At 46.8% G+C, this 18,194-nt stretch overlaps 1 protein-coding gene across 1 annotated transcript; it reads left to right on the top strand.

Annotated features, from left to right (window-relative positions):
- The first annotated feature begins 3,731 nt into the window (after positions 1-3,731).
- On the top strand, positions 3,732-11,811 carry LOC146341752 (vomeronasal type-2 receptor 26-like). The gene is made up of 2 exons (XM_084807653.1): positions 3,732-3,849; positions 10,913-11,811. Exon 2 carries the CDS (start codon positions 10,915-10,917, stop codon positions 11,809-11,811), a length of 897 nt encoding a protein of 298 aa, XP_084663779.1. The 5' UTR covers positions 3,732-3,849; positions 10,913-10,914.
- Positions 11,812-18,194: the final 6,383 nt, after the last annotated feature.

The following is an 18,194-nucleotide window of genomic DNA, read 5'->3' as shown; positions in this document are numbered from 1 at the left end:
CAGTTGAACTATGGAGTGTCACAACATGGTATTTTGTCCCCAGCTGCTTTTTATATATATATCTATTTGATGCAGGGGGGCATGGTGGCTTAGTGGTTAAGATGCTGAACTGCAGACTGGAAGGTCGGCAGGTCAGCAGTTCAAGACCTGAGTGCTGCGTGACGGAGTGAGCTCCTGTCTTCAGTCCCAGCTCCTGCCAACCTAGCAGTTCGAAAGCAAGAAATTGCAAGTAGATAAATAGGTACTGCCTCGGCGGGAAAGGTAACAGCATTCCGTGCACCTCGGTGTTCAGTCATGCCGGCCACATGACCACGGAAGCGTGTTCAGACAGTGCTGGCTCTTCGGCTTAGAAACGGGGATGAGCACCGCACCCTAGAATCGGACATGACTGGTTGGGGACACCTTTACTTTTACCTTTTACTATTTGATTCAGTTGGTGGTGGTCATTAGGAGATTTGGGACAGTATGCTGATGACCCTCAGCTCTATTTCTCTGTAACTTCTGAGTCAGAAGAGATATGCATATTCTGAACTGGTGCCTGGATGTAGTCATGGGTAGGGATGGGGGAGAATTTCTCCCCCAAAACTTCGGGGGGCCGAGTGCCAACACATTCGGTCCTCCGAAGGTTCGGGGAGAAATTCTCCGCCACCCCCCCGCAAACCCCCCCCCCGGGATGGGACTTACCTTTCATGAATGTCACTCCCAGCGGGGGGTCCCGGCAGCGGTTCGGCAGGTCTTCGTCAGGGGCGGGGGCAGCAGCCGGTCTTTAGACCGCCTGCCGTCGCCGCTAGGGATGGCGGAGAATTTCTCCCCGAAACTTCGGGGGGCCGAGCGCCAACGTGTTCGGCCCCCCGAACAAGTTTCGGGGAGAAATCCTCCGCACCCTCCCGCCCCCCGCACTCCCCCCCGGGACGGGACTTACCTTCCCTGAATGTCCCTCCCGGCGGCGGGTCCGGCTGGCGGTTCGTCGGGTGTTCGAGCGGGGCGGGAGCGGCAGCCGGTCTTTCGACCGGCTGCCGCCCCCGCCATTGCAATAAAAGAAAAAAAAAAAGTCCCCTGATAGGCTACGTGACGATTCACGTAGCCTATCACGGCTAGATTTTCAAAGTCAGCCGTGATAGGCTACGTGAATCGTCACGTAGCCTATCACGGGTGACTTAAAAAAAAAAAAAAAGTGTGTACAGATAATGGCGGCCCCCATAGGGAGCCGCCATTCCCGTTCCTTATTTGGTGGCTGTAGTCTACGTAAATGTTTACGTAGACTACGGTGAAAATAAGGTCAACGCTATTTGCAGACTTTGCAGATCTAGCCGTGATAGGCTACGTGAATCGTCACGTAGCCTATCAGGGGGCTTTTTTTTTTCTTTTTTAACTTCCGCGTTTGCGGCCGGGTGAGGCGAGGCGCCTCCTCCCCGACCTGAATTTCGGCTGGGCGAGGCGGGAAGCCTCCCCCCCCTGGCCTGAACTTCACGGGGGAGCAGCGAAGCGCTCCCCCCCACCGCGAACAAGCTGCGAGAAAAGGTAAGTGACTTTCGTCCACCCCTAGTCGCCGCCATTACAAGAAAAGTAAAAAAAAAACAAACCCGCCCCTGTGATAGGCTACGTAATGATTAACGTAGCCTATCATGGCTAGATTTGCAAAGTCAGCCGTGATAGGCTACGTTAATCGTCACGTAGCCTATTACGGGTGACTTAAAAAAAAAAACGGGTGACTTTAAAAAAAAAAAGGGCGTACGCTGATGGCGGCCCCCATAGGGAGCCTCCATTTGCGTTCCTTATTTTAGCATGTCTAGTCTACGTAAAGATTTGCATTCCTTATTTTCGCCGTAGTCTACGTAAATCTTTATGTAGACTACAGGGACCAAATAAGGAACGCGAATGGCAGCTCCCTATGGGGGCCGCCATTTGCGTACAGGCTTTTTTTTTTTTTTAAGTCAGCCATGATAGGCTACGTGATGATTAACGTAGCCTATCATGGCTGACTTTGCAGTTCTAGCCTTGATAGGCTACGTAAATCGTTACGTAGCCTATCACGGGGCTTTTTGTTTTTTTTTTACTTTTCTTTTGAAGTTCGCGGCCGGGGAGATGGGGCGCTTCTCCCCGGCCTGAATTTCAGCCGGGCGAGGCGGGAATATACCCCCCCCTCGCATGAACTTCGGGGGGAGAAGCGAAGCGCCTCCTCCCCACCACGAAAAAAGCTGCGGGACAAGGTAAGTCCCTTTCATACATCCCTAGTCATGGGCTAGCTGAGGGCTAATAAATAGAACCTAAATCATGACTAAACAGAGATCCTATAGGTGGGTGGTAACCATGTCCAGGAATCAAGTTGTTTCCCTGTACTGGATGGGGTTGTGTTCCCTCAGAATGAACAGGTCTGTAGTTTCAGGGTACTGTGGATTCATACTTGTCACTGGAGACCCAGGGAACCTCAGTGGCTCAAAGCACACATTACTAATTTCAGCTGGTGTGGCAACTACACCCATTCCAGGATAGGAATAGCCTAGCCACCTTGGTTCATGCACTCCCAACCTCATGATTAGATTAACGTCATTTGGTGCAGCTCTTCACCTGGTATGGAAGTAGGGATGTCAGAAAATTCCGCTACGGATCTCGGGGAGGCCGAATGCCAGCGCATTCGGCCCCCCGAAATCAGTGGTGAAACAGTCTGACCCCCCGCCCCCCCGGGACGAGACTTACCTTCCTGGCAGCGGCTGCTGCGGCAGCTGTGGCAGTGGTGCAGCAGCAGCGGCGGCTGCGGCGGCCGGTCTTCCGACCGGCTGCCACCACCGCCATTTCCAGTTTAAAAAAATAAAAATAAAGATGTGATAGGCTACGTAAAGATTTATGTAGCCTATCACGGCTAGGTTTAAACAAAAAATGTGATAGGCTACGTACATGTTTACGTAGCCTATCACGGTTGACTTAAAATAACAACAACGTGCATACGCAAATGGCGGCGGCCACGGCCGCCGCCATTTGCGTTCCTTATTTTGGCACGCCTTAGTCTACGTCAAGGTTTACGTCTGCTACGCTATTTGTGTTCCCCTTATTTTCGCCATCTTAGTCTACGTAAATCTTGACGTAGACTAAGACATGCCAAAATAAGGAACACAAATGGCAGCAGCTGTGGCCGCCGCGATTTGCATATGTGCGTTGTTGTTGTTGTTGTTTAAGTCAGCTGTGATAGGCTACGTAAACATTTACGTAGCCTATCACGGCTGACTGCAGGGACGTAAACGGTGGCCATTTGCGTACACGCGGTTTTTCTTTTCTTTTCACTCAGCCGTGATAGGCTACGTAAACATTTACGTAGCCTATCATGGTGTTCTTTAAAAATCTAGCCGAGATAGGCTACGTAAATCTTTACGTAGCCTATCATGTTTTGTTTTTTGTTTTTTAACTTGGAAATGGCAGCGGCGGCAGTCGGTTGGAAGACCGGCCGCCACAGCCGCCACTGCCGAACCACCGCCAAACCTCCACCGCAGCCGCCGCTGCCGCTGCTGCCAGGGACATTCGCACAAGGTAATTCCCATCCCGGGGAGGGCGGGGGGGTGGCAGACCGTTTCTCCACCAATTTCGGGGGGCCAAATGTGCAGGCATTTGACCTCCCTGAGATTCGTGGATAAATTCTCTGACATCCCTACCCACAAGAGAAATGACAACTATCAAAATCTATTTTTCTCAATCCTAAGCATTCTCCACTGATGTTTCTGTTTTGTTAGGTGCTGCCCATTTCTGCATGTAATGACAACTGCCATCCTGGTTACATCAGGAAAAAGAAGGAAGGGGAGCCTTTTTGCTGTTACGATTGTGCCCCATGTCCTCAAGGGAAGATTTCTAATCAGAACGGTAGGAGTCAAGCATGCTACATATCATATCATATCATATCATATCATATCCAGAAAAACAGATATAATGAAAATGAGCATGGCCTTTGGTCTGGAAGGAGTAGGAACACATTACAGGCCTTTGAATATCAGGCTATAGGTACAACACTCCTTACAGAAGAATGGAAACCTCTCTTTTATATGCAGGCCTAGTTATGCATGGTCACACATTTTGACACTCTAAGGATTGGATTGATGGTATGTTTTAGTTGGAAATTTCTTCATAGGTAAAGGATAGTACTAGTTCCCATCTAGTCCACACTGGTTAGGCCTCATCTTGGGTACTGTGTCAGTTCTGGGCGCCTCCGCCACACTTTAAGACAAACTACGGATGTCGGAGAATTTCTCCACGAATATCCGGGACCGAAATTGGTGGAGAAACGGTCCGCCCCCCCTGCCCCCCCTAGAATGGGACTTACCTTTGTTGAATGTCGCTGGCGCTAGCGGCTCCCAGCGGCGGTTCGGTGGCGGTTCAGTGGCGGCTACGGCGGGGGCTGCTCTTTCGACCAGCTGCCGCCGCCACCATTTCCAAGGTAAATAAAAAACAACAACAACAAACGTGATAGGCTACGTAAAGATTTACGTAGCCTATCATGGCTAGATTTCCAAAGTAAGCTGTGATAGGCTATGTAAACGCTATTTGCGTTGCCCTTATTTTCGCCGTAGTCTACGTAAATCTTTACGTAGACTAGAAGTGCCAAATTGAGGAACGCAAATGGCAGCGCCCCATGGGCTCCGCAATTTGTGTACGTGCTTTTTTTTTCAAAGTCACCCGTGATAGGCTACGTGACGATTTACGTAGCCTATCATGGCTGACTTTGGAAATCTAGCCATGATAGGCTTCGTAAATCATTACGTAGCCTATCACGGGTGTGTGTGTGTGTGTTTTTACGGTACTTTATTTTCGCGGCCGGGGAGACGGGGCATTCCTCCCCGGCCTGAATTTCGGCAGCGAGAGATGGGGCGCCTCCCCCCCCGGCCTGAATTTTGGCCAGGCGAGGTGGGGCGCCTCCCCCCCCTCGCCTGAACTTCTGGGGGAGAACCAAAGTGCCTCCCCCCCACCCCGAAGCAAGCTGCGGGACGAGGTAAGTCCCTTTCGTCCATCCCTTTGTTTAGCCTTGAGAAGAGAAGACTAAGGGGAGATTTGATAGTGCTCTTCAAGTCCTTGAAAGGTTGTCGCAGAGAGGGAGGCCAGGATCTCTCCTCAATCATCCCAGAACGCAGGACACGGAAGAATGGGCTCAAGTTACAGGAATCCAGATGCCTGCTGAATGTCAGGAAACACTTCCTGACTGTTAGAGCAATATGACAATAGAACCAATTATATAGGTAGGTAATGGGCTCTCCCCCTTCATGGATCACTGCCTTGTTGTGGCGAAGGGGCTTGCGTATCTCAGTGAAGCCATAAGCTATGCCGTGCAGGGCCACCCAAGACGGACAGGTCATGGCAGAGAGTTCTGACAAAATGTGGTCCACTGGAGAAGGAAATGGCAACCCACTCCAGTATTCTTGCCAAGAAAACCCCATGGAACGTATCACAAGGCTAAAAGAGATGATGCCAGAAGATGAGCCCCTCAGGTCGGAAGGTGTCCAATATACTACTGGGGAAGAGCAGAGGGTATTTCCAAGTAGCACCAGAAAGAGTGAAGCAGCTGGGCCAAAGCCGAAAGGACACTCAGCTGTGGATGTGTCTGGTGGTGAAAAGAAAATCCGATGCTGTAAAGAACAATAATGTTTAGGAACCTGGAATGTCAGATCAATGAATCAAGGTAAGCTGGAGGTGGTCAAACATGAGATGGCAAGATTGAACATCGACATCTTGGGAATCAGCGAACTAAAATGGACAGGCATGGGCGAATTTAATTCAGGTGACCATCGTATCTACTATTGTGGGCAAGAATCCCTTAGAAGAAATGGAGTAGCACTCATAGTCAACAAAAAGGTGGGAAAAGCAGTACTGGGGTACAATCTCAAAAATGATAGAATGATCTCAGTACGAATCCAAGGCAAAGCATTCAACATCACAGTAATTCAAGTCTATGCCCCAACCACTGATGCCGAAGAAGCTGAGGTTGATCGGTTCTATGAAGACCTCCAACACCTTCTAGAACTAACACCACAAAAAGATGTCCTCTTCATCACAGGGGACTGGAATGCTAAAGTAGGAAGCCAAGAAGTCAGTGGGATAACAGGCAAGCATGGCCTTGGTGTACAAAATGAAGCAGGACAAAGGCTAATTGAGTTTTGCCAAGAGAACATGCTGATCATAGCAAACACTCTTTTCCAACAGCACAAGAAACAACTGTACACATGGACATCACCAGATGGTCAATATCGAAATCAGATTGATTATGTCCTTTGCAGCCAAAGATGGAGAAGCTCCATACAGTCAGTCAAAACAAGACCTGGAGCTGACTGTGGCTCAGATCATGAGCTGCTTCTTGCAAAATTTCGGCTGAAATTGAAGAACATAGGGAAAACCACTAAACCATTCAGGTATGACCTAAATCATATCCCTTATGAATATACAGTGGAGGTGAGGAATAGATTTCAGGGATTAGACCTGATAGACAGAGTGCCTGAGGAACTATGGACAGAGGTCCGTAACATTGTTCAGGAGGCAGCAACGAAATCCATCCCAAAGAAAAAGAAATTCAAGAAAGCCAAGTGGCTGTCTGAGGAGGCTTTACAAGTAGCTGAGGAAAGAAGGGAAGCAAAAAGCAAGGGAGAAAGGGGAAGATATATCCAACTGAATGCAGAGTTGCAGAGAATAGCAAGGAGAGACAAGAAGGCCTTCTTAAATGAACAATGCAAGGAAATCAAAGAAAACAACAGAATGGGAAAGACTAGAGATCTCTTCAAGAAAATTGGAGACCTCAAGGGAAGGTTTTGTGCAAAGACGGGCATGATAAAGGACAAAGAAGGCAGGGACCTCACAGAAGCAGATGAGATTAAGAAGAGGTGGAAAGAATACACAGAAGAACTATACAGGAAAGATCTTAATGTCCTTGATAGCCATGGTAGTAATGTCCTTGATAGCCATGATAGTGCGGTCACTGAACTTGAGCCGGACATCCTCGAGAGTGAAGTCAAGTGGGCCTTAGGAAGCATTAGTAACAACAAAGCTAGTGGAGATGACAGTATTCCAGCTGAGCTATTTAAGATCCTAAAAGATGATGCTGTTAAAGTGCTGCATTCAATATGCCAACAAATTTGGAACATTCAACAATGGCCACAAGACTGGAAAAGGTCAGTTTACATTCCAATTCCAAAGAAGGGCAACGCCAAAGAGTGTTCACACTACCGCACAATTGCGCTCATTTCACATGCCAGCAAGGTGATGCTCAAAATCCTACAAGCTAGGCTTCAGCAGTATACGAACCGAGAACTACCGGAAGTACAAGCTGGGTTTCGAAGAGGCAGAGGAACTAGAGATCAAATCGCCAACATTCGCTGCATCATGGAGAAAGCAAGAGAATTCCAGGAAAACATCTATTTCTGCATCATTGACTATGCTAAAGCCTTTGATTGTGTGGATCACAACAAACTGTGGCAAATTCTTAAAGTGATGGTAGTACCAGACCACCTTACCTGTCTCCTGAGAAACCTGTACGAGGGTCAAGAAGCAACAGTAAGAACCGGACATGGAACAACCGAGTGGTTCAAAATTGGGAAAGGAGTACGACAAGGCTGCATATTGTCACCCTGCTTATTTAACGTATATGCAGAGTACATCATGAGAAATGCCGGGTTGGATGAATCACAGGTCGGAATTAAGATTGCTGGGAGAATTATCAACTACCTCCGATTTGTAGACGATACCACCCTAATGGCAGAAAGTGAAGAGGATCTAAAGAGCCTCTTGTTGGGGGTGAAAGAGGAGAGTGCAAAAGCTGGTTTGAAACTCAACATTGAAAAAACTAAGATCATGGCATCTGGCCCTATCACTTCCTGGCATATAGAAGGGGAAGAAATGGAAGCAGTGACAGATTTTACTTTCTTGTGCTCCAAGATTACCGCAGACGGTGACTGTAGCCATGAAATTAAAAGACGCTTGCTCCTTGGGAGGAAAGCTATGGCCAACCTAGACAGCATAGTAAGAAGCAGAGACATCACCTTGCCAACAAAGGTCCGTCTAATCAAAGCTATGGTTTTCCCAGTGGTAATGTATGGCTGTGAGAGCTGGACTATAAGGAAGGTTGAGCGCCGAAGAATTGATGCTTTCGAACTGTGGTTCTGGAGAAGACTCTTATGAGTCCCCTGGACTGCAAGGAGGTCAAATCAGTCCATCCTAAAGGAAATCAACCCTGAGTGCTCATTGGAAGGACAGATACTGAAGCTGAAGCTGAAATATTTTGGCCACCTAATGCGAAGAGAAAACTCTCTGGAAAAGACCCTGATGCTGGGAAAGACTGAAGGGAAAAGGAGAAGGGGACGGCAGAGGATGAGATGGCTAGATAGCATCACCGATGCAATGAATATGAACCTGAGCACACTCCGGGAGAGTGCGCAGGACAGGAAGGCCTGGCGTGCTATGGTCCATGGGGTCACGAAGAGTCGGACACGACTGAACAACAAATGGGCTCTCCTACACTGTAGGCATTCAAGATGAGGTTGGACAGCCATCTGTCAGGGATGCTTTGACTTAGATTCCTGCAATAAGCAGGAGGTTGGACTTGATGGCCTTATAGGCCCTTTTCAATCCTACTATTCTATGATTCTGTGAAGGAAGGAAGAAATATTTATTGGCAGCTACTGACAAAGAACATGGTGATGTGTCATCAAATAAACGTGCATGCTTTGGATCATGATAGCTCTGTTTCTGAATCTATGGCAGTCATATAATTCTATGTTCTCTATGTTTCAATGTTTTCTGAATGAAAGAAAGAAAGAAAGAAAGAAAGAGAGAAAGAAAGAAAGAAAGAAAGAAAGAGAAAGAAAGAAAGAAAGAAAGAGAGAAAGAAAGAAAGAAAGAAAGAAAGAAAGAAAGAAAGCACTTCATATAGAAAGCTAGATGCCAGGAAGAATTAGGGATGGACGAAACCCACTCACCAGTCCGCTGGGGTGTCCATGGGGGGGGAGGTGATCCGTCCCTCCCCCCAGAATCCTCCCCAGCTGACTCCGCTCCACAGTGAGTCTGCCGAGTTGCTGGCTGGGTACATCAGCAGCCAGACTTCTGTCAGCTTCCGGTCTGCGGACGCAAATGATTTCTGGCGTAGCGGACGCCATTTGTATTTATTTATTTATTTATTTATTTCTATACCGCCCAATAGCCAAAGCTCTCTGGGCGGTTCACAAAAACCGCTCTCTGGGCGGTTCACAATTTGTGTCCCTTCTCTTTGCTGTGATAGGCTACATAAATATTTACATCAAAGAGCAGGGACACAAATGGCATAGTGGACACCATTTGCATCCCTTCTCTTTGCTGTGATAGGCTATGTAAATATTTATGTAGCCTATCATGGCAAAGAACAGGGACGCAAATGGTGTCCACTATGCCAGACACCATTTGCTTCTGCAGACCGGCAGCGGACGGCAAGAGGACGGCAGCAGATCAATGGTGGCAGGTAGGATGTGTTCCAGGGAAACTTCACGAGGTGGCGGAGGTGGTTGGTCCATTCCACCATGGACTCTGAGGGGCCCGATTCTTTAGAATCCGGCCTCATTGGAGTCCATGGCAGAATTCTCCGCCATCCCTAGGAAGAATGAATATAGTGTCTGTGAAAATTTTACAATATACAGTAATAATGGATGGATGATAGATGGACAGACAGATTGCTCTACATTTGTGGGGAGCTCGACTGGAGAAGATTAATGGGGCCAGAATGACTAAAAATGTACGGCAATAGTCGGTGGCAAAGTTTCCAGGCACATTATCTCTTATGGAATTTAAACAAAATGCCCCAGGAGGGCTTGGAGTTGTTTGGAGAAGGTAACTCATCCTTATTCATCCCCTCTAGCAAGAAGAAGGGCACAAGTTTGGTGTGAGTGGGTAAAAATGCAAGAACATTTGGGACACAAAAAGATGGGTGTATCTAAGGATTATATCTCCTCTCTGGAGATCTGATGTGGAAAAGGCAGAGTTGCTATCGCAGTGTTTTCTCCAACTATGTTCAACCTGCATCTTTGTAAATAAACTCAAATATTGCAAAATGCCATAATCCTCCAGTGACTACCTTCCAATAGAAATCCCAGGTAAACACAACACCCAAGACCAGCCCTACCATCAGGTTCGGTAAGCCACCTGCCTCAGTCGGCAAATAGAGATGGATGGTGAAATGACCATGCCCTGCCACCACCACCACCACCACCAAGTGCCTAGCCAAGTCAGGTTCAGCCACCACTGCCATCTTACTTTAGAGTGGAGTCCCAGCTTGTGTCATATTGGGTACTGCATTTCAGAGGAGTTTAAATGGCAGTTGTCTTCTGCTTTGACTGACACTCTGGAATCGAGTGGGAGCTAAGTTTCTACAATAGGATTCTGTGGCTGCTACTGCCAGAATCGGAGCTGGTAGGGTGGAAGATGACAAAAGTGACTGGCAGTTTCAACAGGGGCAGGTGCACAGGTGGCAGCCTGATGGGAAAGTCTTTGTTTGCTTAAGTCAGGCAGTGGCATGGCACATGTTGAGGCCGACTGTGCCGCTAGAGATTGTCAGGGTGTGTGTGCGCGTGTGGTTTCCAGGTGAGATTCCAGTGAGATTTACACACAGAGGTCCTGGCTCACAGTTCATGCATTACCATGATACACCACAAAACACCATGTTCTCTCTCATATCAAAGGCTTATTTCGTTATCTATCTCTCTATCTCTCTATCTCTCTATCTCTCTATCTCTCTATCTCTCTATCTCTATCTCTATCCTATATCTATATCTTTGCTTTCTAGATATCGATTAATACAGATGTATGTGGGCAATGCTGTCTGATGAGCATAGGATCTTTGAACTATGCTACATTGTTGCTTTAAGGTCTCTGCCATCTTGCTAGATGGCAGCTCTCTATATAAAAGCATGCTTTTTCTTTCCAGATATGGATTCCTGCACTGAATGTTCAGAACATCTTTATTCAAATCTAGAACAAAATCAATGCATTCCCAAGGTGATAAGCTATCTCTCCTATGAGGAACCTTTGGGGATTTTGTTGTCTTTCTCTGCTGTTGCTTTTGCTGTGATCACAGCTTTGGTACTTGGAAACTTTGTGAAGCACCAGGACACTCCCATAGTCAAAGCCAACAACCGGAGCCTCACCTACATCCTGCTCATCTCCCTCCTTTTCTGCTTCCTCTGCTCCTTGCTGTTCATTGGGCACCCAAAGAAGATGACTTGCCTTCTCCGGCAAACAGCTTTTGGCATCATCTTCTCAGTTGCTCTTTCTGCTGTTTTGGCAAAAACCATCACTGTGGTTCTGGCTTTTATGGCTACCAAACCAGGATCCAGAATGAGTAAATGGATTGGGAAAAAGGTGGCAAATTTGATAATCAGTTCCTGTTCCTTTATTCAAGTAGGAATTTGCATAATTTGGCTAAGTGCATTTCCTCCATTCCCAGATATGGACAGTCATTCACTGAACAGAGAAATTATAGCAGAATGTAATGAAGGTTCTACCATCATGTTTTACTCTGTCCTGGGCTACATGGGCTTTCTGGCTATTGTCAGCTTCACAGTAGCTTTCTTAGCCAGGAAGTTGCCAGACAGTTTCAATGAGGCCAAATTGATCACTTTCAGCATGTTGGTCTTTTGTAGTGTTTGGCTGTCCTTTGTTCCAGCCTATCTGAGTACCAAAGGAAAATATTTGATGGCTGTGGAGATCTTCTCTATCCTAACTTCCAGTGCTGGCTTACTTTGTTGCATCTTTTTTCCCAAATGCTACATCCTTTTGTTCAGGCCTGACCTGAACATCAGAGGGCAAATAATAAGGGCAAAATGAATGTGAAAGACAGTGAAAGACTGTGAAAATCAGTATTTTCTCCTCAAAATGTGTGTATTTTTAGTCTGCATTATTTATGAAGGAAAAATATTGGTCTTAATTCTCAATCAAGCAGGGCCTATTGTACTGATGAACAAGGAATCTGATTCTATTCCTATTAACTGGAAGTATGTCATACTGAGAACACTGGAGTGTGTTGCCTAATAATTAACAAGAGAAGCTGGTGACTTGGCTGGTGGCTACATATCTTTTCCACTTTTGTCCTTCAGGCTACAGGGGGAGTCAGGCATGGATCCTCTGACTAAATCCTAAATCGATATGTGTTCACCAGTGATTTGATACAAACACCATATTTTCTGTGAGCATTAAAAAAAAATCCCTCTCTTACCAAATATCCAGATATAATTCACCAGATGGTGGCAAAGAAGCCCCTGGTGAATATAACTCACATTATTGCAAATCATACCCAAGAGTTGCCCCTCTCAGTGATGCTATTGATCTGGAGCTGTGCTCCATGATGTTTTGCTTTTGACACATCAGTATTAATGCTGTGAGCACCATGTCCTCCTAGGGCCTTGATGGCAAGTGTGGCATTGGGTCCACTTTTAAGCTTTTACCAGTGCACCCAGCTGAGTTTGAATGGTTAGGATCCTAGTTTTCTGGGATCGTTCAATTTTTATAAGTATTTTCCCATGGGCTCTTCTATTTAATGCTCATATTTTGAGCAATTCAGTGCTTTCTTGGAATGTTATTTGTGGAAAAGATCGATGTAGCTTTCAGTAGTTCACTATTTGGATAGGGTTTTTTTGTTTACATGGCAGGCCTGGTCTCACATATGCATAGCCTGATTGGCGACACTAGAGCTCTTAGAACAGGAGCTTGGGGGTCCCTCTAGCTTCATTGAAAACCCTAATTCAAGGCTGATTTTTCTGGGTGTTGAGTTAGAATCTGTGGTGGGATTGTATCTCTATTCTACCACAGGTTTAGCTGTACTTGTTGAAGGAATTGTTGAGATGCTTAAGGAATCAGTGGGGTGACTTGGGCTTCTGCGATCTAGTATGCTTTTCTGTCTAGGATCCTGTGGTCTCCCTGAGCACATGCCCATTGCAGGAATTTGTTTTTAGTTCCAGAACTGGAGCTCACACAAATCCTTTCACACACCAATCTCTTCCTGTTTTCCCTTAAGTTTTCTTACCTAATCAAGGGTGGGAAAAAGTCTTCTTCTTGATCCTACTTTTAAACCACTGGGAGTATTTTTTTTTTTAACTCCTTGCTTATCTACTGCAAATCACCTTGGATCCTATGAGTAGGTCCCAAGCTACATTCTGTCCAGCCATGCATTAAGGAACACAGGAAGGTCAGGTTAATATACTCTAGGGATGGGCGGATCACTTACCCCGTTAGGTCTGGGGGGGTCCACATGTGGGGGGAGGCGATCCGTCCATCTCCCCAGAATATGCTCCATGGCGAATCCACGGAGCCACCAGCTGGGCCCGTCCACAGCCGGACTTCCATCCAATGCCAAGCTGTGGACGCGAATGGCATCCTGCATAGCGGACGCCCTTTGCATCCCTGCATTAGCCATGATAGGCTACATAAATATATATGTGGCCTATCATGGCAAAGAGCAGGGATGCAAATCGCGTCAGCTACGCTGGATGCCATTTGCAGCGGATGGACCCATATTGGCTGGCAGCAGGTAGGGTCTGTCTGGGGGGAATTTCGCAGGGTGGTGGGAGGGAGTAGTCATTTCCGCCATGGACTCCAGGGGGCCAGATTCTTTAGAATATCCCTAATATACTCTCAGGTAATGCCTGGACACCTCAGCCATTACCTGAGACTGAAAGTTGTCCCTGGTCATGCCTTCAGTGCTAGAATCTATAAGGCCATCATAGATTTGGCCTTTGTAATTGTTTTCTAGTTTTAGTGTTTCAAAAGCCTTTGCCTGTCAGTTAACTACCTATAACTGATCAATACACTTCAAACAAAACATACACTAAATATTGTTTTAATTGGATTCAATTTTGGTTGTGTTACATATAGGGATGTACGAAAGGGACTTAACTTGTCCCGCAGCTTTTTTCGCAGTGGGGGGGAGGCGCTTCGCTTCTCCCCCCGAAGTTCAGGCTGGGGGGGAGGCTTCCCACCTTGCCCGGCCGAAATTCAGGCCGGGGAGAAGCGCCCCGTCTCCCCGGTGGCGAACTTCCAAAAAAAAGTTTTTTAAAAAAGAAACGCCCCGTGATAGGCTACGTAACGATTTATGTAGCCTATCATGGCTAGATCTGCAAAGTCAGTCGTGATAGGCTACGTTAATCGTCACATAGCCTATCACGGGTGACTTAAAAAAAAAAGGAAAAAAAAGCACATACGCAAATGGCGGCCCCCATAGGGAGCCGCCATTCGCGTTCCTTATTTGGTCCCTGTAGTCTACGTAAAGATTTACGTAGACTACGGCGAAAATAAGGGCAACGCTATTTGCCCTTTCTACAACACCTTCTAGAACTAACATCCAAAAAAGATGTCCTCCTCATCATAGGGGATTGGAATGCTAAAGTAGGAAGTCAAGAAATCACCGGGATAACAGGCAGGCATGGCCTTGGTGTACAAAATGAAGCAGGACAAAAGCTAATAGAGTTTTGCCAAGAGAACACGCTGATCATAGCAAACAATCTTTTTAAACAGCACAAGAGATGACTCTACACATGGACATCACCAGATGGTCAATATCGAAATCAGATTGACTATGTCCTTTGCAGCCAAAGATGGAGAAGCTCCATACAGTCAGTAAAAACAAGACCTGGAGCTGACTGTGGCTCAGATCATGAGCTGCTTCTTGCAAAATTTTGGCTTAAATTGAAGAACGTAAGGAAAACCACTAAACCATTCAGGTTTGACCTCAATCATATCCCTTATGAATATACAGTGGAGGTGAGGAATAGACTTCAGGGATTAGACCTGATAGACAGGAAAGAAGGGAAGCGAAAAGCAAGGGAGAAATGGGAAGATATATCCAACTGAATACAGAGTTCCAGAGAATAGCAAGGAGAGACAAGAAGGCCTTCTTAAATGAACAATGCAAAGAAATCGAGGAAAACAACAGAATGGAAAAGACTAGAGATCTCTTCAAGAAAATTGGAGATCTCAAGGGAAGGTTTTGTGCAAAGACGGGCATGATAAAGGACAAAGAAGGCAGGGACCTAACAGAAGCAGATGAGATTAAGAAGAGGTGGAAAAAATACACAGAAGAACTATACAGGAAAGATCTTAATGTCCCTGATAGCCATGATAGTGCGGTCCCTGAACTTGAGCCGGACATCCTAGAGAGTGAAGTCAAGTGGGCCTTAGGAAGCATTAGTAACAACAAAGCTAGTGGAGATGACAGTATTCCAGCTGAGCTATTTAAAATCCTAAAAGATGATGCTGTTAAAGTGCTGCATTCAATATGCCAACAAATTTGGAACACTCAACACTGGAAAAGGGCAGTTTACATTCCAATTCCAAAGAAGGGCAATGCCAAAGAGTGTTCAAATTACCACATAATTGCGCTCATTTCACATGCCAGCAAGGTGATGCTCAAAATCCTACAAGCTAGGCTTCAGCAGTATGCAAACCGAGAACTACCGGAAGTACAAGCTGGGTTTCGAAGAGGCAGAGGAACTAGAGCGCCAACGTGTTCGGCCCCCCGAACAAGTTTCGGGGAGAAATCCTCCGCCCCCCCCGCCCCCCGCCCCCCCCCAGGACGGGACTTACCTTCCCTGAATGTCCCTCCCGGCGGCGGGTCCGGCTGGTGGTTCGTCCGGTGTTCGAGCGGGGCGGGAGCGGCAGCCGGTCTTTCGACCGGCTGCCGCCCCCGCCATTGCAATGAAAGAAAAAAAAAAAATGTCCCCTGATAGGCTACGTGACGATTCACGTAGCCTATCACGGCAAGATTTGCAAAGTCAGCCGTGATAGGCTACGTGAATCGTCACGTAGCCTATCACGGGTGACTTTAAAAAAAAAAAAAGTGTGTACGGATAATGGCGGCCCCCATAGGGAGCCGCCATTCCCCTTCCTTATTTGGTCACTGTAGTCTACGTCAATGTTTACATAGACTACGGTGAAAATAAGGGCAACGCTATTTGCGTTGCCCTTATTTTCGCCATAGTCTACGTAAACATTGACGTAGACTACAGCAACTAAATAAGGAACGCGAATGGCGGCTCCCTATGGGGGCCGCCATTCCCGTACGCGCTTTTTTTTTTTTTTAAGTCACCCGTGATAGGCTACGTGATGATTCACGTAGCCTATCACGGCTGACTTTGCAGATCTAGCCGTGATAGGCTACGTGAATCGTCACGTAGCCTATCAGGGGACGGTTTTTGTTTGTTTTTTTTACTTTCGTGTTCGCGGCCGGGCGAGGCGGGAAGCCTCCCCCCCCAGCCTGAATTTCGGCCGGGCTAAGGCGGGAAGCCTCCCCTCCCGGCCTGAACTTCGCGGGGGGAGCAGCGAAGCGCTCCCCCCCACCGCGAAAAAGCTGCGAGAAAAGATAAGTGACTTTCGTTCACCCCTACAACATTCGCTGCATCATGGAGAAAGCAAGAGAATTCCAGAAAAACGTCTCTTTCTGCTTCATTGACTACGCTAAAGCCCTTGATTGTGTGGATCACAACAAACTGTGGCAAATTCTTAAAGAGATGGGAGTACCAGACCACCTTACCTGTCTCCTGAGAAACCTGTACGAGGGTCAAGAAGCAACAGTCAGAACCAGACATGGAACAACTGAGTGGTTCACAATTGGGAAAGGAGTACGACAAGGCTGCATATTGTCACCCTGCTTATTTAACTTATATGCAGAGTACATCATGAGAAATGCCAGGTTGGATGAATCAGAGTTGGAATTAAGATTGCTGGGAGAATTATCAACAACCTCCGATATGCAGACGATACCACCCTAATGGCAGAAAGCGAAGAGGATCTAAAGAGCCTCTTGTTGAGGGTGAAAGATGAGAGTGCAAAAGCTGGTTTGAAACTCAACATTAAAAAAACGAAGACCATGGCATCTGGCCCTATCACTTCCTGGCATATAGAAGGGGAAGAAATGGAAGCAGTGACAGATTTGACTTTCTTGGGCTCCAAGATCACCACAGACGTTGACTGTAGCCATGAAATTAAAAGACGCTTGCTCCTTGGGAGGAAAGCTATGGCAAACCTAGACAGCATAGTAAGAAGCAGAAACATCACCTTGCCGACAGAGGTCCGTCTACTCAAAGCTATGGGTTTCCCAGTAGTAATGTATGGCTGTGAGAGCTGGACTATAAGGAATGCTGAGCACCGAAGAATTGATACTTTCGAACTGTGGTTCTGGAGAAGACTCTTACGAGTCCCCTGGACTGCAAGGAGGTCAAATCAGTCCATCCTAAAGGAAATCAACCCTGAGTGCTCATTGGAAGGACAGATACTGAAGCTGAAGCTCCAATATTTTGGCCACCTAATGCGAAGAGAAAACTCGCTGGAAAAGACCCTGATGCTGGGAAAGACTGAAGGCAAAAGGAGAAGGGGATGGCAGAGGATGAGATGGCTAGATAGCATCACCGATGCAATGAATATGAACTTGAGCACACTCTGGGAGAGAGCGCAGGACAGGAAGGCCTGGCGTGCTATGGTCCATGGGGTCACGAAGAGTCGGACACGAGTGAACGACTGAACAACAACAAATATATATATATATATATATATATATATATATATATATATGCTCATTCACTGGTAAGCAAAATCTTTAAGTATACTTTTGATCTGGAATAATGCAGTTTCATGCTGGTTCATTTGTTAAATAACTCTTCGGCCTGTAGCAGCCATATCGGGGGTCAGACTAAGTAGCCTCATGCAGTCTCATGCTTCATGTTCTTGCTGAGCTCTTTCTCCCTTGAATATATTGTTGTAAGCTGACGAGACACAGCAATTCCTTGTCTTGTCAAAGGTCATACAATTGTATATCTTGTTCTCTGCTGTTCTCTTCTGTTCTCTCCTTATCATGGCTACCCTATAACCCAGTTCTTGTATTATAAACAATAGTGCTAAGAGAAAAAATGTTGAGGATTGCAACCCCATGCGGGAGGGGGAGGAGGAGCCGTTTCATATGTGTCACAATGTCTATAAAACCAATGTGCTAATGTAAATCGGGGCTTCTGGCTCTTTGGAAACGATTCCAGCCTTAAGCCCGCGCGTTAAATAAAGAATCTCTTTTTCCTTCACTTCGTGGTCTCTCTGACTCTGGGTTCTGCAACATAAATGGTGCCATGACTCGGATGTGGCAGGCTCTGAGCCAGACAGGTGGCAGTTGCCTGCTCTTGATCGCCGCACCGGGAGGACGAGCTCGGCGCATGCCTCCCTTTCTTGGCGCC

The sequence above is a fragment of the Heloderma suspectum genome, chromosome 6, assembly GCF_057233095.1.
Source record: "Heloderma suspectum isolate Gila_16-S chromosome 6, 16-S_ref, whole genome shotgun sequence".
Lineage (NCBI taxonomy): Eukaryota > Metazoa > Chordata > Lepidosauria > Squamata > Helodermatidae > Heloderma > Heloderma suspectum.
Note: the sequence above shows the minus strand (reverse complement) of the source record. Positions and strands in the feature narration are given on the sequence as shown.

Coding starts and splice junctions, on each gene's coding strand:
- LOC146341752 (XM_084807653.1), top strand. CDS start 10,915: ATGGATTCCTGCACTGAATGTTCAGAACATCTTTATTCAAATCTAGAA.